This window comes from Cryptotermes secundus, unplaced genomic scaffold, assembly GCF_002891405.2.
Source record: "Cryptotermes secundus unplaced genomic scaffold, Csec_1.0 scaffold55, whole genome shotgun sequence".
NCBI classification, from domain to species: domain Eukaryota; kingdom Metazoa; phylum Arthropoda; class Insecta; order Blattodea; family Kalotermitidae; genus Cryptotermes; species Cryptotermes secundus.
Genome location: NW_019740654.1, coordinates 251,070 through 273,756, shown reverse-complemented (window position 1 = coordinate 273,756; position 22,687 = coordinate 251,070). Strand labels below are relative to the sequence as shown.

Sequence of the window (22,687 nt, the reverse complement as noted above, 5' to 3'; positions counted from 1 at the left end):
AGCTTGAGATACATATGCTGTGCCAAAATACATAAACAGGGATTATGGAGACAGAATTAATATTTGGAAATTTGGCAATATGTTTCTTATGCTTTTAAAACTGAACTGGGGTGGAACATTAAGTGTTTTGATTAAACACAGAGCCACTAGTAGTGGCATGTCATTTTGTCAGGAATTCTTAAGTGTCAGTATGTAAGGTGTGCATGCATGTGAGGACCCACGCGTGAAGTGTGATAGATGATGAATTGAAGGTGGTACAGTGCTGCTTCTATGATAGGTACCCAGTGAAGAAATCAGACATCTTATGTCGCTGAGATCGCGCAGACCAAATTTGCTAACAGGGCCACTCAGGAAATTATTGTTGCTAGATATATCATGTCATAGGTACCAGTGGAGCTAATGACTTAACTAAACGGTTGTATTTTACTGGAGCTTCAGATATAGATCTGGATTTGGGTTCTCCAAGGAAAGAATTTTCATTTGTGAAAAAATGTATGCAAGGAAGTATGATGTGATAAGATAAAAAAAAGAAACAACATGAATAACAGGTGTCTAGGGTTTGATGATAAAAATTAGCAGTGAGAACAGAGACTTCCTAATTATATTCTTTACTAAATACAGCCAAAATCCAGCAGAAGCAACCGTAGAGGAGGAAACAGTTGAAGTAACACAGGCAGTAGTAGTTGTGGATGGAAGGACTACACATGCAAATGCCATAACAATCGTACCTGCTCACAACTGCTTTGTCCATCACTTGTGGATTCATGTAGGGGGAGAACTAGTTATGTGCAAGTAGCTGAATTGTCATGCAAGGGTTGTGCATGATGATATTAAAAGAGATGTTCCTGCAATACTTGAAATTTGCAAATGGACCTGCCTTGCATTGATCATTTCTGGAAAGGCTTTTGCAATGAAAACATCTTTCATACCAGCAAGTTCCATGTGGAGGTTTTTGCTCATTCTTGTTCATATTGCACAAAAGACTTCTGGATGAAGCATCAGTTGAATATTTTAAGTCTTACTGCATACAGGAGAGGAACATTACTGAGTATATTTTTCACTTATAGTGGATTATCTAAAGAGCTTAGAATATTGTTGGTAGATCTGGGTTATGAGACCATGTACTCTGGCAGGGTGTTTGGGAGGAGGGGGAGTGCTTCAGAGGAGCCCGCTGCCTTCGTCCTCAGTATAGATGTCGAAGCCATTTCTTTCCTGAATATGGAAGCAGCAAAATGACAATAACCACCTAATGTGCTGGGAGGTTGAAATTAAAAAGAATCAAGAGAATGCATGTTCATGCATAGTTTATAGTTTGCTATTGATGGAAACATTTACCCTTCTTGTTCACTCTATTTTGTGTATTAGCAGAATATGATTCTTTTCTCTGATGGGAGGAATTATATTTGAAAACTAAGAGCTGAGGAAAATGTATGAGAGATGAACTAATTGGAGATGTAGAACAAAACAAGTTAGTGATCTCTGTGGCTTCCATTCTCTTGTGTCTAGTAGTGTAGGGGTTATGGTGGCCTGAATTTGAAGCTCAGGTGAAGGAAACAAATTCATAACTAAGTTAGGCAAGGAAACATCTAATGCAGCTATTTGGAAGACTGAGTTGTAGATGGAAGGATGATATAAAAATTAATCTTATAGAAATAATTGTTGTAGGGCTGTTGAAGTGAGGGGGGGGGGCAAGATAGATTTCAGAGACATGTATGTGTTAGCAAGTGAGATTATGAAATTCTCGTTCGGTAACACTTACAAATGAGATAACTGATAAAACAGCAGTGTCAGTGTAATACCCCATATCAAAATGCATATAGAAGAAAGTGATTCAGGATCTTCATTCAGCAGCTATAATCACTCTGCACGCTTTGTCTTGCAGGTATCATCCGTCTCCTCTGACATCATTCAGAGCTTTCCTTGACACACAGAATCCATGGAGAACTCAGCACAGGAACGAGAATGTCTTTGACCTGTCACATGCCACATCAGTTCTCATAAAAACTGAAGATCACACACTTGAAAATGGACTCGGATGCTGTTATTGTGGAGTGTATTTTAACAGTAACAGTGAATTGTCAGTGCATTTGTCAGTAGCACATTCATCCAAGGTGTTCCATTGTAATACTTGTGATGCAATATTTTATGACAATAAAGAACATTTTTTGGATCATATGAACACCCATGATCAGCAGCATGATTCGTGGTCTGATATTGCAGGGAAGAATGATATCTCAGTACCTAATCTGATGGATATTGTTTCAGTAGATACAGAACCAACTGTACCGGCCTCAAATGTTCATAAACAGTCTGTGAGGAAGAAGAGTTATCCTTGTACTGTTTGTGGCAGTATTCTTTCCAGAAGTTTTGACTTGAAAAGGCACATGAGGATTCATAAGCCTCATGAGAAGGAGAATGGTTCTAAAGGAATGAAGTTCCATTGTTCCTATTGCAATAAAATTCTTTCACGGAAGTTTGATATGAGAAAACATGTCTTGGCTGTCCACAGTTTCAAAACATCAGAAGAAACTTTAATTAATGAAAGATCATGTTCAGCAAGCAAAACAGATTCTGAGTTACCTATTAAGGTAGAACTTCCAATAGAAACTGAAGGAGCAGGTGTGGTAAGTGAAGAAACAAAACAGCTGAAGCAATGTAAGAAAAATAATGTGGACAGTAATCATAAAAAGGAACAGGATAATATATCTCGTGCAAAAGTTGAGCTGAACGGCCGTACAGTATATCGTTGTGACCAGTGTAATAAACACATTGTTACAAGATATAGCTATATTCGACATTTGCGCATACATACAGGTGAAAAACCATACACATGCCATGTATGTGGTAAACAATTTCGAGTTCAGGCTCTTCTTAGTCGTCATGTTCGTGAGGTGCATGATCGCATCAAGAATCATCCTTGTGACATTTGTGGAAGACGATTTGCAAATAGTAATGCACGCAATGATCACAGAAGAACACACACTGGAGAACGTCCGTGTGTATGTCATCTGTGTGGGAAGGCATTTAAAACAAAAGCCTCTCTCTTTGTGCATAACAAGTTTCATTCAGATGTTTTTCCACATCCATGTCCTCAATGTGATAAACGCTTCCGTCGGCGTCAGCAGTTAAACATTCATATCTTGCATCATACTGGGGAAAAGCCCCACACCTGTCATTTCTGTGGAAAGAGCTTTCGTCTTAGTAAAACACTAAAAGATCACACGTTAATACACACAAACAAAGAAACTTTTGAATGCATTATATGTGGAAAGTACTTTGCACAAGAGCGTTACCTGAAAAATCATGCAAGGAACCATAGACTTCGAGTTACAAGTAGAAATCTTGTTGCAAACTGAACACTGTATTACAGATTTGAATTTTGCATAGATTGTAAATAATCAGCTGCCACCTAAGTAGAGACATGAAGTTCATTATATTAGTTTCTAGAATTTGAGTGTATGAAATCTTTCACATAAAATTGGTAATAGTAATTTATTTAGATTAATTGAATTTAACAGATTTTATTTTAATAAATGAAAAGTTTACATTAACATTGGAGAACAGGTAAACTACTATTTGATTTTGCATTTTTGTGTTTGTTAAATTTCTTTGTTGTCATGTGACATTCTTTATTTTATTTTTAGTGATAGATTACTTGAAAATGCCTGTAATACCAATAAATATATTGGGAAAGGAAGAAGGCTGGAGATATATGGCATAGGCACCTAAATATATTCTATAGATATATCAAAATTAGTTTATAATTACATAAATTGTAACAGAAAAGAATATCTTGCCCCAGACGTCTATTATATCAAAACTAAAAATATTCTTTAGCAATTATTACCATGTCAGTAACTTTGCAAGGTTGTACAAATGTGGTATATCACAGATTGTTATATTTTCTCCTTCATAGAAGTTTGCTAACATTGAATACTGTGCATATGCAAGCATAATATATATGTACATGGGAGGAAGTGGCTTCTTTTTCTGTTACTCGTTCTGCTTATTACTGAATTTGTTCTGTCATGCTGTACTTGTATTGTAGTAGTAGATTGAGGTAGATATACATGTAATAACATGGAAAAGGATGTTCATTACTATAAGGAACACAGTTTTAGGGAATAATTTGTAGGTCCTTGTGTTTTGTGATTTCCCAAGCAATAGTAATAAGTGGTCAACCAATAGAGCACCAAATACATATTACTACATATTCAGTGCCACAAATGAACTTTTGTACAGACTGTCATCTGTTTGTGAATAAGTTAAGAGCAAAGCAAGTTTTGTGGTTCTAGTGTCTGCATATATGTTAGGAAAGCTGACATTTGCTGCCAGCTTTAACCAGTAAAGGTTATTTTTTAAGTTTGAATCCACTTGTACAAAAGAATATACCACCGAAATAACAATATATTTGAACTTATGTTACATGTGAGCCAGAAGTTTACATACCAACTCTACTTCATCTTACCATTTATTCTGTACATTATTTGAATTAACTTGATATATTGTGACCCTAATCTAATCACATTTATTGGGCAGATTTTTGCGTTCTTTTGTATGATTACTTTTGAACTTTGCATGGTGAGATTTTCTTAACAAACACCAGTTATAACACTTATAATATATAATTAAGTGCAGTTGCATTGGAGGTTTGTAATCTTATAACAATCATTGTTCTATTCTTTGATAATGTTTCCTATGTTAATTAATAAAGGACCATAAATGTTGAATGAAGTTTAGTAGTTTTTTAAGGTATACCTGTAACGGGCTGTGGAGGCCCATAGGGTTGTGAGATGTTGAGATTCCCACATTTTCTAGACAGTCGGCTAATAGATGGCGGTAATGTTGTCAGCCCTACACGCTGGCTGCCATTTACCCCCAAGAACATTCCAAGAATATTCTTGGTACTCATTTCTGTTAGAGGCTGAGTCGACCCCAGGACCATAGTGCAGCTGGAAGGATTAGGTAAATCGAAAAAAAATCAATTACCTCATCAGGATTCAATCTTGCAACCTTCTGGCTTGTAGCATAGTGCCTCAACCAACTACGTTAACGCGTGTCCCGAAGTTTAGTAGTACTTTATTAAATATTTCATCTGTTGACATCCACAGTTGCAACAAATTGAAATTTGTAATCAGCTTGTAGGAGAGTAATTTAACATGCACATTTCAGTTTGAACAATATATTTTATGATGATGTATTATTATTATTATTTTCAATTATTTCATTTCTTATCAGATGATTTCACTATCCTCACAGTACAGCAGTGTGAGCTATGTAAATCACAATGTTCCTTGTTGTGAATTATACATCATTCTCCGCTTATTTCATTTCTGTAGATCCAGGTGACTCAGATGAGGATATTAGAATCCTCCTTGTTTACTGGTGGGGCAAAGTGAATTTGCTTTCGGTGTCAGACTTGAATGAATTCCCATGTTTGAGAATCTTATGTTTTAGACTATTTCTTGAGGTAAGTCCTTTTGATATGTTACTTGGCTAGTGTTTAATGTATACTTTAGTAGCATATAAGATGTTCATTGACATATATTTTGGAAAAGAGGGAAATCAGAAGGTGCTCACATTGATATTCTTGTATGATTGAGTATTTGTATGAAAAATGGCTTGATGACACTTCCATTGTATTAAATTAAGCTCCAATAGGGTATTATTAACCCATTTCATAACAGCAGGACTTTATATTAAAAACTGATATTCTAAACCATGTGGTGTGGACTGGATTGATCTGGCTCGGGATAGGGACCAGTCGTGGGCTCTTGTGAACACAGTAGTGAACCTTCAGGTTCCATAAAATGTAGGAAATGCTTGAGTAACTGACCAATTGGTGGCTTCTCAAGAAGGACTCATCTCAATGTAGTTAGTTTCTGATATTCCTAATGGCTGTGTAACTTCTGTTACACGTTTTGAATGATTTTCTAAGTAATTTACAGTTTTATGTAGTGGTCAAGAGGTAAGACACTGGTGAATTCTGTACGAAAGGTTCAAGATTGGGCAAATTTTGCCTTTCCTTTTCATCACCTCTCCCAGAGTTTATAGGTTGAGTGTGATAAGTACCAGGTCTCAGTAATGGTTCAGAGTTGACATTATGCTGTAGCTAGTCTCTGTCAGCCATCATTGTCATCATCATCATCATATGAATCATAGTTGCCTCTGATTCAGAAATTAAGTCAGTTACCATGGTGAGCAGAGGCTAGGAAGTTTGAACACATTACAGTTGGCTGCATTAACCATAACTAGGCATACTTTTTTTTTTTCATGAAATTGTCCAGCTATATGTGGTTTGCAGTACTTAGTATTGTCATTCTCACATGCTTATTCAGAGTATAAATAATATTCTCTGCTCTTAGGCACAGATGAAACCATGACTCAGTTACATAGTATGTTCCCATCTTGTATGTTTATTTCATGACATTTATACAAAACCTGCTAAATATAAGGCATAATATAGTTGTAACAGAAAGTATACCATTTATTTCAGTCTGTGCTTAATTGTGGAAGTTCTGTTTACACATCTATGTACTATATATAATGGGTTAATATATATATTTATTCCTACGTGTGTCAGGAATGGAGGCTGTCGTCAGGAGGTTGCTACATTCATTATTCCTTGCTGTGAATGTATACATTGGTCAATGTTTACATGTTGATTCATATTAAAATAGGATAAGAGAGATAGGCATTGGATAGGAATAGGATGTATGAACTTGTAGTGAATAGGAATTAGGTTATAGCAGTGTAGAATAGTAAAGGAATGAAATTATATTTACTATAGTAGTTAAAAGTTTTGAAGGGTGAGTGTTGAATTGTTGTAGGTCATAGGTGTGCATACTCTTGATAACTTGTATGTGTCTATGATTATTCCTAATGGTATTGTGAAGGGAGTTGTTCCTCGTGTATGTATCATGTGCAGTATCGTGGCTTTCTCAATCTTGGTAGTACTGGAATACATGCTATGTACCAAGAACATTCATATATTTTATTTGGCATTCATAAATGCTAGAATAGTAACGTTTGAACGCTCGAACAAGTCAAATCATTAAATGCATCATTCTTGAAATCCTTTTGTCCAAATGCCTAAAGGATTAGGATCTGTCAACAATAAATAATCACTCTTGACATGCTTAACCTATAATTAAAATATAACACCATCAAACGAGATAAATAATGTTTCGGGCTGTGTAGATGTATGTTAGTGTTTTAATATTGTGTGCTGTATGTATATAACACTTGCAGCATGTGAGATAAATAATGAGAAAAAAAATAATACCATTTCAAGGTCCAGATAAACCACCACATGACTGTACATACTTTTTTCCCTTTGCTAGTTCCAGGTGTATGCCAGGATAATGCAGTAACCTTCCCTATTCAGCATTACAAAACAGCTGATAAAACTTTTTCTTTTTCATTTGCTTATATAATTTTTAAATGAACACAGGTAGCTATGAATTTTCCCTCAAACTAAAGTTGCAGTTCAGAATAACATGTTAACATATAAATACTGTATGCTGGTACCAGCCTGTTGATATATTCAGATTGTTAGGTAATTGTATTTATATGTTTCTGACAGACTCAAAAACTGTTGCACTTAACCATACGTATTTTCATTCGAGATGAGGATGGTAGCACTTACTGTAGACTTTGTCTTGCAGGTGCCATCAGTCCTCAGTGACATCATTCAGAACTTGCCAAGAAGTAAAAAATGACATGGGTGATACAGTTCGGTTGAAGAACACCATTGCTCCCACCTCCAATTTGACAAATGCTAATTCTGTTTTGATAAAAACAGAAGGTGATATTTCTCCAGATACTTGTAATTACTGTGGGAGTCTTTTCAACCAGAAGAGTGATTTATTAACTCACTTGGACAAAGTACATCCAGAATGTATTTTCCAGTGTGGAATTTGTTATAGAATATTTAAAAGCAAGGAATCATCTGAAGTCCATGTGAAGTTACATGAATCTAGTGGAAAGTTTTTCCAGGATGTTTCAGGCAGTTGCCGTAACAGTTCTGGCCTTGAATCAGAACCAAATGATATATGTCTTTCTCATGATAGTGATGGAAAGGATTCAAGGGTATCAGATATAAAATCTGCAGTAAAACATGAAATTGTTCCAAAATCTGTTGAACAGAATTCCCTTGTGTGCAAAATATGTGGAAAACGTTTTGAGAGGCTTTATCATCTCATGAAACACATTAAAACTCATGACACAATCTACAGAGTTAAAGCAGGTGAAAGTGAAGCTGTAATGAGTGACTCTGATACAGAAGAGGGCGTATGTAATGAAGAGGAAAGTAAAATGGAAGGAGAGGCAGGGTCTAGAAGGAAAGAGAAAACAAAGAAAGCATATCGATGTGAGATGTGTGGAAAAAACTTCACACTGAAAGACAGCTATAATTCTCATCAGCGAATCCACACTGGTGAGAAACCTTTCACTTGTCATATTTGTGGGAAGCAGTTCTCCCATACTGGAGGCCTCTATTATCACTTGAAACATGTCCATGCTGGCATCAAAAATCACAGTTGTGACATATGTGGCCGTTGCTTTGCTCTGAAGGCAGCCATGGAAGATCACCGGCGTATTCACACAGGTGAACGTCCCTATGTTTGTCACACTTGTGGTAAGCCATTCAAAACAAAGGCTTCATTATACATCCACAGCAAAATTCATACAGATTCCTTTCCCCATCCTTGTACTTATTGTGAACGTCGATTCCGTTGGAGGCAGCAGCTGTTAGCTCATGTAACAACACACACAGGTGAGAAACCTCACACTTGTGATGTTTGTGGTAAAGGTTTTGGTGTGAAAAATGACCTCACGAGGCACAAATTGATACACTCAAATGAGAAACCATTTATTTGCTCTGTTTGTGGCCTTTGTTTTGGGCAGAAGAGATATCTTAAAAACCATGAGAAGTCACGTCATGGCATGCAGAGATGAAATATTCACCAAGAAAATGAATTTGTGAATAATCCGTTACAGTACATCTCAGGATGTGGTAGTCAGTGTCATCTTTGGAGATTTATGTTTGTGAATTATGAAGATTTATAATAATAAAATAATTTCTCATCCAGCATGAATTTATCATTTTGTGATCTGATTATTTGTGTAATGCTGCACTTTTAGTTTTACGTGAACTGGCCATGCAGGTAATATATTTGATTAAAACTTTTGTGAGAGAATTGAATTACAACAAAGAATAAAATGTTAAGATATTTCTTGTGATTACTTTTGATTGAGTGATAATTTTGGAATGAAATGTGAAGCCAATTTTGTAAACTAATTTGTTGTGTAATAAGATTGTAGTGATTTATGCTTGTCCTCCTCTTACTAATAAACTCTATCCATCATATTATTGAAGGTTTATAATTTTAAATGTTTGAACAGATGTTCTATTTAACACAGATGTATCCAGCACAATTGTTCTGAAGGTTTTTTAAAATATTATGAAATATGAAGGGTATCATCTTGCAGGATTTAATTCCATGTAGTCTGGTAGAAATTGACTAACATTCCTCCAAAATGTTTGTGGGGTTTTGCCTCACTACATGGCTCTCTGTCCCAGAAGGTAATATTCTTCATAGTCACTGCTGTGAGGACCTCGAGCCCTACATTTTAGAGTGTGTTTTCTGTTATTTATTTGATACAGTAGTGGTGCAGTATATACATCACAATTTAATTACTCATCACAAACAAGATATTTCTGTGGTTTTGATCCCCCCCCCAGATTTTTCAGTAGTGGAACATATTCAGTGCATGTATTAAGTCTTCTCATTCTTAACTTAAAAAGAGGTGATTGTTTTTGCCTACAGTGGTTGCCTAGGTCTGTGGTCATATTCTTTTTATGAAGTACAGACTGTCCCTTTTTGTACTAGAATAACGTCCACAATGTTAAGTAGAAAATGTTATGAAAACGTGCAACCCCCAGCCAGTCATTGGGATGGACCATCATTCAAGAAATTTGCATTTCCAGGAAGGTAAACAAGTTGCTGTCTTCAGAATTTGGATCAGAATGAATTTATGCATTTTTGTATGAGTTGAAGCAATGGAAGTTATGCTATTATTATGCTGGTATTTCAGTGATCATGATAATTAAGGTGATGACAAAGTAAGCACTATATTGAAATGTACTTGATGGGAGTTTGTTTGAGATGATAATGTATACTTCTGTAAAATCTTGATATATTTTTAACCACTGTTACCTGTATTCATTGCTGTGAGAATGTTTATGGATATTCCTGTATTGCTGCATAACCTAGCAACAGACTGTTTACCAAGAATATGTCTTCACGGGAACTTGTTTACCAACCTGTTGCTTGACAGTATGTTGACATATCACAATATATTATGTTGTATACTGTACATATGAAGATTACAGGAATCACACGTGTTGTGTGTCATGTAGGGGCATTTGTATGCTTTAGAGAAAGAAGGTATATATGACTTGTAATTTGAGAACAACCTTGTGAGTTTTCGTTAATTAGAGATCATTATTTTGACAGGACAGTACCTTCCACTTCCCATATATTTCATATCTGACCCTTGGTTTAGTTGTTTTTACCTGGTTCCTTGCTCTTTTCTGAAAGTTCAGAAATTTTGGGAATTTGTTTACCCGAATACTAACCAACCCTTATACAATAATTATTTGGATGCACATTTAATTCCTTGTTGTTGCAACTTGAATTTACCTCAGCATAAAAAACAACACTGCTCATAATCTCTACCCAGCCCAGTTCAGTTCTTGTACTAAAAACTCATTTCCTTAAGATACATTTTACTGCCATCTTTGTATGTTTTATGTTTATTGTATTGAACAGAATTGAGATTTATACACTCGCCTGTGTGCCTGTATTCGTATTAACCATATAAACCAAGGAAAAAAAAGATTTTTTTCCCCCCCACCAGTTCAAGTACCTATGTCCTGTTCTGTTTCTGAGAATGAATTTTCCTCTATATAGTGTTCATCGTCAATTTTGTAAGCCTGTAATTTTACATCAGAAATTGTGATGACATTGCTTTCTCCAACTTGCAGAGTGTATATTGCACATTATTATTGCTTACCACCTGTTGCTGGTGTGTGCATATATGTCGGTATGTATCGTCTTCCAAAATAAGTTCTCTCGAGTTGTGTCATACATAGCTGTAGCTGATATTGTAAAAACAGTCAGCTGTGTCACTCGGTTAGTAAATCGTAGTAATCAAACTTTTATGTTAGCAATGTGTTGCATGAAAATCACAGTTGGATCACTTCCACAAGGAAGAGGAGGAAGTAATTAATGCAGAATCCTTGTTCACATGGGGTGCCTCTCATGTCTTGTGTGCACTGTGACCCCCAGTGAAAGGATGGTAATGACTAAAGTTCCAAGGGTGTTGTGGTTTTGACGAAATTTTATGTCTGCTTTCACTCACATTTCTGTTTAACACGTGCCAGTGCTGTGACTTCATTAAGTTCACTTTCAGTGTCAAGTGAGATTCATCTTCCTTCTGGCTTATTAAGGAGTCACTAGTCTCAGAGATTACCGTGAATGAGAATGAATGGCATATTGGCAACATTCACTTGCACAAGATGTGATATAACCTAATCATTTCACATTAAGAATTACCCTGTTAGGGACTGATGTTTGTAATAACTCACAGCAGGAAATCTATAACAGAAGTCTGTATAGAGTAGTGGAGGAAAGCTACTATAGGCTGGCTTGAAATAAAGGAGTATTCTAGCGTCGCGAAATTGTGACACACAGTCAGTTGAACCACAGGTATGCTGTCACAGTAGTGCAATACATGGCCAATAAAGGCTGAGTGTAGTGTGCTTTAATACAAACTTGTCAACTGCCTAAATAAGTAACAGTCAGAAATGTAAACACCCTCAGAACCCCATTAATTCATTGGCTTGCACGAACGTTGAGTAACTGTGCAGACTTAACTCTTTTCCATGTTTGTGTTACACCCACAGTGAAGTTTATTTCAGTGGAAAGGATAAAAAAATACATTAATTTTAAAGTGAACATAACTAAATATTTTTTTTGGAAGAAGTAATGAATCATATTTACAACATTTCAAATATATATATATAATCATACAAAGTAGTGAACCAATTCAGTAAGATTATGAAAGAGTTTCTACATTTCATGGGTGCCTCAGTCTTGGCAGAGAACACTTCATTGCAAGGAAATGGAAACCTGGCTCAATTTATCTTAAGAGTCCCCCTTTCCCCCATGATACAGTGTTAACAAGTGAAGTTGTGGGGTAGAATTATTGCACAGTTTTCTGTGATGATGGAAATTTCAGTAAATGCAGGATTCTGAATTGTTGACAAAATAATAAGATCATATGTCACAATTTAGATATTAAATTTCTGTTCTTGTACAAGGAGTAGCTTTGCCAATAGTAATCACTAGGCACACTTTGTTTTCCAGGTCAGAAGAGTCATCAGAGGAACAATTAAAAACGTTTCATCAAAGTATGGAAGACTCAACGTTAGTATCATGCAGAAACAATGATAATGAACACATTATATTAACACCACAAATTGAATTTGATAGCCTTAGCACTTGTGATAATCTATCTGCATATGAAGTGTTCAACTTACCTACTTATGAAGCTCTTGGTTTGTGCGAAAGTTTCCCAGACAAGCAGAGCACGGTGATGTTTGTTAAGGATGAAGATATTATGGATGAGGATGGTCCTGATGATGAGTTTCAGTCTGTTGATGAACAAGTAGTTTCAGGTTACCCTTATGTCCGAAGCAGTGACATGTTACTTGGCAGTTGTGTCATTGATCATAGTTACTATGTTGATGTTGAGGGTTATTATTACAATGTCAAAGGAAGGCAAGTTCAAACAAAAAAGACCTCACATCATGATAAACATCATTGTCAACATTGTGGTAAAACATTTTTCACTGCAGTTTCATTCAGGCACCACTTAAAAGTTGATCACACTGAACTTAATGAATTGAGATGTATATCTTGCAATGATACATTTGAATCCATAAGTGATTTGCAGTTTCACAAATCTGTTCACAGTCGAAACTCAGTCAGTGATGGTCCTTATCTTTGTAGCATATGTGGTAAAACATTTGGTATATTGAGCACTTTAAGGAGTCATGAAAGAAGAGTTCATAAAAGTCATGAAAACAGTACTGAGGCCAGTGACATGAAACACACCTGTGCAGAATGTGGTAAAGAATTTCAGTTTCAAGAATATCTGAAGAGGCATATGATGAAACATGGAGAGAAGAATTTTGTTTGTGAAACATGTGGGAAAAAATTTGAAACTTTGTACATACTGAAGCTCCACCAAGAGAGCCACTCAGATGTGCGTCCTTATGTTTGTAAGATTTGTGGCTCATCATACAAGAGGTATAGAAATTTGCTTTCTCACCGACAATATGTTCATGGACTCTATGCCATTGGCCCAAGAAAACCAAAGGACCCACTGAAACCTCATAATAAACCAAAGAATGCACTTTTAAAAAGGTTTTCATGTGATGTATGTAATAAAGCATTTTCAACGCGAGGGAAAGTTGCAGTTCATATGAGGACCCATACTGGGGAGCGCCCGTGTCATTGTGATATATGTGGTAACACATATCCGTATAGTAGTAGTCTGTATGTTCATCGTAAAGTTGTGCATGAAGGTCGGCAACGGGCTGAAAAAGGGACCTTCTCGTGTGTTGTTTGCGATAAAACTTTTTCAACAAGGAATTATCTTGATGTGCATCGTCGAACACACACAGGGGAGAAACCCTTTGTATGCACAGTCTGCAGTCGTGCATTTTCTCAGCGTACCAGCCTCATTAATCATATTGCATTGCATACAGATTCTAGACCATATGATTGCACTTTCTGCAATAAGGCATTCCGACGTAGAGAAACATTGTTGGTGCATATTCGAACACATACAGGTGAAAAGCCATATGTGTGTGAGATCTGCAGCCGTGGGTTTGCTCAGCTAACAGACATGAAGAAACATCGTTTAAAGATCCATAATGCACCTCCTCTGAAAAGGAGATAATAAAAATTCAGACTGATAACCTTTTGTAACTGAAATCATAATGAGTCATGGAGTAATTTTAAAAGATTCTGTTCACATTGCAATCAGAACAATGCACATTCTTGTTTTCAAGTTCGCTTTTAGTTAGTTGTTTTCTTTAAATTTTATTTTAAGGCCAGGTTATTCAAGTCAGTTTTGTTTCATCTTCTCTGAATATGGAAGTTGTGTGGCTGCTCATATGGATGTCATGTGATGTTTGTCTTAAGCTAAATACAGTTAACATTGATAAGATATTATTACATCATCTTTTAAGGAGAATTAGATTCAAATTGATTCCTTACATATGTGGTTTTGATATGTGTGTGTGTAAATTCTTTGACTTAAACTTCCATCTAGTAATGTGCTGAATTCATTTAATTTGGTTGATATTACATTATTCAAGACAAAATATGATTTCTGTTTGTCTAAACTGATTCATGTTTGACACGTTTAATTTTGCAAATTTTACATGCAGTTGAAGGTACTATAAAGTAATGGCATGCATAAAGGATGTAATGTGGATTAAGAATAAATTTATGCAAAAATAAACCACATTTATTTGTGTCATCCTGTTATTTTATGTGAAAGGAAGGTCCTTGTTAAAGGAAAGACTTCACATAAAATTGGGAAATTAAGAAATGAATGAACACTTACCAGAACAAGAAACATATTACACTGATTTTTTGATTCAGTGCCAGTGTGTCCTCTGTAGGCAGTGAGAGGTTGATACAAATGTATTTACTTGAACTACACTGATTTTTTGATTCAGTGCCAGTGTGTCCTCTGTAGGCAGTGAGAGGTTGATACAAATGTATTTACTTGAACTACTCCCTAAGAATGTCCACACTTTTACACAGTCTCTGGTACTGAAGTTCTTCGTGCATAGATTGGATAAGTGCTTCCTCTAAGATTTGAAGCTTTCATGGTGAATAAATGGACTCTTCATGCTGGTGGAAACAGGAGATCTCTGAAATGTTGGTTTTTTACTCAACATTAACATGGTTGATAGCCTGAGAAGATTTTAGCACAAGTGCTTCTTCATTTCAGCTGTGCAGTTTAAATATGCTTGAATTTTTTTGATAATTTAAGTGAGCATTCCCATCTCAGCAAATTAAAATTGTAAGTAACTGCACTCTAACAAAATAGAATTCTTAGTAAGGCAACCTGAAGGTTCTACATTACTCAGCATTGGACATGATTCTGAGCTGGTGACACTCACCCCCCACCCTCCAGTCATCAAATCCACTTCCATAAAATTAATCTTAATGTTATGTCTCCACATGCTTAGTCATCATAGTCCAAGAGATTTCCCCACCAAATTCTCCCCATCCTATATACATGCCTGCACCACCATAACTCCTAACTTCTTCCTTTCTGATGATATTAGATAAACTTATGTAATATCATAAATTTGTCATGTATTTCAACCTTCTTAGGTCCAAATAGTTTTGTAAGCACTTCGTTGTCAGGCAATTATAATTTATGTTCTCCCCTGAGTGGGAGAGATGATATTCGCTGCAGGAAATATATTGTTTTGTATGTTCTGGAATTCATCATTTTAGAAAGTTTTTGGACTTAATAATAACCAACAGTTCCAGAATTTATTTCTCTCCTGGCTTAATCATGAATCTCATTTAATGCTGTTCCCAAGAAACATATTTTTAAACATTTTAAAGTGATTTGTTAGAGAATGACCTGCTATTTCAAAGCAGTCTTGGCAGACAAATTAAAGTTAGTGTAGTCCCTGTTCTGTAAAGTTGAAGATAGTTTCCAGAGTGAAGAGTTATGTCTTCTGTAATTATAACGCCATGCAGTCCGCTGAACATCAGCTGCGTTATATCCCAGAAGATAGAACTCTTTGTGACCACTGCTGTAAGAACCTCAAATCCTACGCGGTTTCCACAGTATTTAATATCATATCCAATATATTCCTGTTTATATACTTTTATTAGAGTCTCCATCTATGGCATCAGGCATACATAAATACCAAAGATGATATTATTATGTTGTTGCTAAGTATGCTTGAAATGTATAGGAGGCATATTCAGATAAAGTTTACTCAGACATATCTTACACTCTTCATGGAAATATGAATTCAAGCAGCCATGTAGGTTTATTGCTATCATATTACCTACATAGAGTGTCAGATGTCCACTTTTGTTATGTTGGTTTCAGATCAGTGCTCTCGATATGATTTTACTGAATAGATCTGTATGGGCATTTTCTATTGCTTATTTTGAAAAAGGAAGAAACCTTCCAAATCTTCCTAAACTAAGTCATATTACATGATGATTACTAACTACATTTCACGTATCCATATCAAAGTATTACTAGTACTCACAGACTAGACATGACACACTGATACAAATGACTGTTCACTCATTTGTGACCTACTTCAAACTTCCATTCATTCAATATGTGAACTAACACTCAACTGTTCATTGCTGTGGTAACTGAGAATTGTGTAACTTCACGGCTTTCACTCACAATGAAAACTTGTTATACATGTAGAAGGATTATGTACTGTAATATTATGAATACATTTTATTAGACAATTTCATTGCCAAAATAGGTAAAGAATATATTTTCGGACCAGCAGCTGGGAATGAGAGTTTACATGAAAATAGTAATGATAATGTAATTGAAGTAATAAACTTTGCCCCATCCAAAAATTCAATTGTCAAAAGTACATTTTTCCTACATTGCAACATCCATAAGTTCATTGGACATAAACCTGATGGGAAGACACACAATTCCATCACATTTTGATGGACTGGGGACAGAAGTCAAGTATACTTCAGCTCCAGAATGTACATGGAGTTAATGATGTTAGGCAGACGGAAGTGCATATAGTCACCATTGGTACCTGAGCATAATTCATACTTGATTAAACCCTGTCTGATTGTACCAACCTTCCATTATTTCAGAAATGTTAACACTTTGCGGACCGCGCACCCTTTAAAAGGTTTTTTGCTTTTAAACATGGTGGACCGTTCGCGTGTTAACAGGCTTTTAGAAGACGATAAGTTGCAACACACTATACATCGCTCTGGCGCCACCTACATTGCACGCAACCATCTGCAGATGCGTGATAAGACTCTGGAATGTTTAGTTAGCAGGCAGTAACTTGACCTCGCTGTTTACTTAACCGACTATGAAGGAAAGTGCTTTGCCTTCTTCAAGCTGTGTGTATCAGCCAGTAGCTAGTGAGAAGAATGGATCAAGGACAAATTCTCCTCCGATGACCTAGCTGACCTGCCTTGTGAGACACGTAGTAATGGATTAATTGTCATTCAAACAGCGACAGTGACAGGGGACAACAAAGACTTGTGGCCACAGACAGTAAAAGTGACAGTAGCTCCGACGATAATGTGGGTAATAACATTGTGGGGACAGCAAAAAATCTAAAAAATCTAAACCCTGATTCAAAATTGAAATACAAAGCATTTCTGATGAATGTGGCAAAGGCCTGGGCTACAGTCCAGATGGTGGCAGCAGAACCAGGGTCACACAAAGACTTAGTATGACCGGGCCCATCTACTCCCACCCCATGAAAGCCTCATGTGGATCTCCCAGGGCGACTCTTGAGTGATATGCGGAAAAATACCCTCGAGAAAATTGTGAAGAGTGAACATTCCAAGGGGATGAATACTTCTAGGCAATGCCGTGTTTGCACAGTTCACAAAAAAAGGAGTATGTCTACATTTGCAAGTTCTGTGTACTGCCACTTCACACAGGGGAAAGTTTCCAGAAATATCACACCCTCAAGCACTTCTAGGAGCATTGGTAAGTGTTCTCCAAAAATTTTAGTTCAAAAAATTAATTTGGAGATCTTATATTAATTTTTAAAGTGAACAGTGCACAAGTTAGGGTAGTATGTTTAAAAATGCCGGTCCCCAGGGTGATTTAAATAATTAAGTCACTGGTCCGCAAAGTGTTAATAAAGGAATGATATATCACTCAGAAATGTTGTGTTTATATTTTAAACTGATTCAGTGTGAAGGAATCTATGCTTTCTTTCAACACACATGTGTCTTTATTATGTTAGGTACCATAATTCCTCTTGTTCACATTCATATATCCAGTTAATCTGTCTCCCCTGTCTTTTGTTTGTTTGCTAATTAATATTGTACAAATACTATTGTGCAGAGACTAAAGTGCATTACTGATATTGACGAGATGGCATTTACCTACTTGGCCATTGACAGCAAGTGTAGCAGTATTGCTGCTGTCTTGCATTATTGTTTCTCTTTTCATCCAGTGGTCTTTGAGCCCCAAACCTAAGTATTTCTGTGCCTGTTTCTTTTAGTTATCATCATCATCCTCTCCAGTTTTAGCCCTGTTGACACCTCTTATGGACATTATAAAACCATTTTCAGAATTTTTACAAACAATTCATTTTGGTTAATATTTAAATTTTTCTTTTAGTTGAGGAAGGCCTGTCAAGAGCTCATCCTGTTAATATGTACCTTCCATTTTGTTCTATATTATTTTATAGATTATGTTATTAGTATAATTCTTAGTTCTCTTATATATATTAATTTCTTGTATGATACAGAAGGGTTTATCCCGCAGTCCTCACAAAACCCATTGTTGCTGATGTCAATCTTCTCTTGTCAGTTCTCCCTACTGTCCTCAGTTCACTACTGTAAGATAATGTTGGTTGAACTAATGTCTTGTAAATTAGTATTATGACAATTTCTGCTTTAATAATGGCATAGATCTTGTAGCCAGTATTTAATAAACTTATCCATCTATAATTTTCCAGATTTTTTTACATACCCTCTTTATGTTACGGTATTGCAATAGTTTTCTCCCAACTTTCTGGGAGGTTGACATCATACATAGTATTCATTTTAGTCCCAAACATAAATCACTACACTACAGAAATGCAACTTTTCCAGCAGTAATCACTAGGCACAATTTATTTTCCAGGTTTGAAGACTCTACAAAGAATCAAATACACATATTTCAACAAACTAAAGAAGACTCTTCATGTGTTATCTCTGGTGCTGAAGATGGGCATCGTGTAAAGTCACAAGCAGATATCAGTGAGCAAAGATCATGTGATGCTCTGTCAGCATATGAAGTATTTGGTATACAAATCTTGCATAATAAATCCGAGTCATTTGATGGTGATATATTAGAAGATGATGCTTTCAACACACAGTGTTATCCTGATGCGAATTTAAAGGCAAGGAATTCAAAGAAGCAACTTTTGCAGTGCCAGTACTGTAAAAAGAAATTTATCTCTCTTTTATCTTATAATCAGCATCTGCAAACTAATCATGTAATTTTTAAAGAATTTCAGTGTGAAATGTATAAAGGAGTATTTCCCTCAGAAAACAAACTGCTGTCACACAACACATTTCATAGTCTAAGTGTTTGTAGAAAGGATGAAGACATTACCCATCTCTGCCACACATGTGGAAGAACTTTTAATACTTTAAGCAAGTTGAGAAGCCATGAGAAGAGGGTACACCAGGAGTCCCCTATTAAACAGATCAGTGATAAGAAACAAATTTGTGGAACCTGTGGTAAGGAATTTCAATTCAACAAGTATCTAAAGAAACATTTGTTGAAACATGGTGAGAAAAATTTTGTGTGTGAAGCATGTGGCAAACAGTTTGAAACAAAATACATGTTGAAGATGCATCAGGAAAGTCATTCCGAAGTTCGTCCTTATGTTTGCAAAATCTGCAAATCATCATACAAGAGACACAGAAATCTTCTCTCTCATGAACAGGAAGTACATGGGATATTTTCTTTAGGGCCAGGAAAAGAAAAAGAATCTTTGAGTTTTCCTTGTGAAGTGTGCAAGAAGGAGTTTACTACACAGAAGAGGGTGTCCATTCATATGAGGACGCACACTGGAGAACGTCCATTTCATTGCAAACAATGTGGAAAGAGATACACATCACGGAGCAGCTTGTTTATTCATCGCAGAGTAGTGCATGAAGGCAGAAAGTGTGTTGAAAAGGGGATTTTCTTATGCAATTTGTGTAGAAAACGCTTTGCAACCAAACAGTCCCTTAATGTCCACCTTCGCATACACACAGGTGAAAAACCTTATGTCTGCCAAATGTGTAACCGTGCTTTCACTCAGCGAACTAGCCTTGTCAATCACACTGCATCCCACACAGATTCTAGGCCGTACCCCTGCCCTCACTGTAACAAAGCATTTAGACGTCGGGAGACACTTATTGTCCATATTCGCATGCACACAGGGGAAAAGCCATACATTTGTGATGTCTGTGGGCGTGGATTTGCCAAGTTGACTGACATGAAGAAACACAGACTGAAGATTCACAACTCTCTTCAATCACAGGGACAGTAACTGGTTGGGCAGTGTGTTTGTTTAAGACTTGGCAGCAGCTAGAATTCTTTCTCGTACTCTAGAACTTTAAAAGCTTGCCTTTGTATGTTGCATAATGTTATATGTGTTCCTTTAACCAGTTCACACCCATACACATGCCTATGTTCTCCTGTTACAAGTCACTGTTGATGGAAGCATACTTGTACACAGACCATGAATGTTTCTTGAAATTGTTCATGCTTCTATCTGTAAGTGATATTGTGATGCTCTTTGGTTTAGTAAATTGTGTAGGCTTCACATGACATTTGGAGATCATTAAAGTACCTCTTAGGAATTTATACAAAAGGAATGTCAATAAAAATTTGATCACTTTTCCTACATTACTTTCTTATAGCAGGCTACCTGGAGTGGGTGAAGAAGCAGGTGGTTTAATGGTTCTGTAAACAATTTGTATTTGGAAATTCACAAACCAGCTTAGCCCATGAAGTTTTTTAAGAAGTGCCACATCATATGTGTGTGACATTGCCATTGAATACCATGACTTACTTGCTACTCCTTGAAATGCCTCTCCCAGTGATAATAGGATGTGCAACACAGCTAAAGTCATGAATATAAATGTGGATACTTGTTCAAGGAGTCTGTGCTCTAAAATCACACACATAGGTGCACCCGCACCCAAACACACACACACATATTTTAGAAACACCATTTATTTTACCTCCAAGTCTCCATGTACATAATACAAAATATGCTTCCCATTTTACTCAACATTTTTATGTAATACATTTTTCAGCTATGTGAGTGTTATAAATAGATTACGAAGTTTATAGTGATTCTGTTACTATAAAGCCGAAATGATTTTAACAGTTATTTGACTACTCGTCTCCATCTAGTGGTGAAGCTAATAATAGTGAGCTATACCTCCACTCCCTTATCCATCTTCGTGGCATGGTACTTAAGCAATTAAGCAAAGGGGCCAAGTAGTTGTTGGTAGGAAGATTATGGTTTTCTGAAATTTGGTGCCATATAGTTCGGTAGATGGGTACCTGTCCACAAAGGTACACAATGTCATCCCAGAAGACGATATCCTCATATTCACCATCATGAAGACTTCAGCTCCTACAGCAGTTGGTAAGATTTTACATCGTGCTTCTCTGGAAGAAAAAATGAATGGAATGGAAGCAACCTCTGCCAAGGGAATTCAACTTCATTTTCTTTGCATATGCAGAGCAACATATATTTCATGTTCTTTGTGTTCTGAAGGAATACATGTTTCATCTTCAGATGAATTACATGTTTATCCATCTGTCTGCACTCTTACTTAGGTACAGATATGAATATTACATACACTTCTTGATTATTTTGCATGAAAACAGATCTTAGTGTAAATCCATAGGAGATCCATCATTGATGTCTTCAGTATGGGAGCTGTGCAAGGTTGTCTCTTGGGAGAACTCTTATCACCATTTTACATTCCAGAAGTTTTCTGTAGTGACAGATCTTTGAGAAGTGTCCAGCTATCATTAAGATATCTGTTTAGGAAAGTGGAAGACAGCATGAATTATGAAGATAGCAGTTGAATCATTGCTACTTATGTGAATTATATGTGGTAATATGTTACAAACATGCCTTATTAGCAGTGTGTATGGTATATGGTAATAAAACAGAGAGTGTGTGTGTATATATATATATAAAACATCTAATGTAAATCTTAGTACTAAAAATAAGCAATTTTCTTTATTCCTGCCTTTTAAGTTTTTGAGTAGTTTAATCCTCTTGCTTCTAAGAATGGAACAGGCTACTCAAGAATTTTCAGGCTTCTGTAAAACCTGAATAATGCTTTCAAGATAAAAAGCAGAATATTTTAAAAATTAAATACCTTTTATCATTGTGTAATATCTTCATGTATACAACAAGTATGTGAATTACATATATTAGAAAATCATCCTTAAAACATCAACCAGATTTCATTTTGAGAGGCCTAAGGAACCTTCCTTGTTATTCAGTGGAAATGGGAGAATTTGAAAAAAGAAAAAATGTTTATGTATATGAGATATTAATGAAATTCAATAACCTGATGGTACTTCTGTATTGTGCTTTATTTTGCCAAAATGGATCCTGATCTTGCCATCCAGTTTCTTGTTCCCTGGAAAATCCAAGAGCAGCAATGTATGGATGCATTATCATGTCCACTCAGCTATCACATTCTTGTAGCCTGTCATCATGGGTAACACCTTGATCAACTGTATGTTTAACCATGGTAAACAGATATTTGGACCCATAATTATCATCTTTGCATTCCATTGATATGGCTGTTGT

General features: G+C 36.1%; 1 protein-coding gene across 10 annotated transcripts in view; it reads left to right on the top strand.

Moving 5' to 3' along the window:
* Window positions 1-22,687, top strand: part of LOC111872345 (gastrula zinc finger protein XlCGF57.1) — a 151,316-nt gene that overhangs the window by 82,214 nt on the left and 46,415 nt on the right. Inside the window, exons 1-2 of one of the 10 annotated variants that reach the window (XM_033754646.1) lie at window positions 8,961-10,451; window positions 12,435-14,568. The exons of 5 other annotated variants lie outside the window; for them this stretch is intronic. In XM_033754646.1, the coding sequence (XP_033610537.1) occupies window positions 10,366-10,451; window positions 12,435-14,034 (1,686 nt within the window). In that variant the 5' untranslated portion in view covers window positions 8,961-10,365 and the 3' untranslated portion in view covers window positions 14,035-14,568. Of the gene's footprint in view, window positions 1-1,882; window positions 4,777-7,667; window positions 10,452-12,434; window positions 14,569-18,987; window positions 22,429-22,687 lie in introns of those variants that run through there. 4 more of the 10 variants (XM_023866124.2, XM_023866117.2, XM_023866127.2 and 1 more) reach the window with 4 other exon arrangements.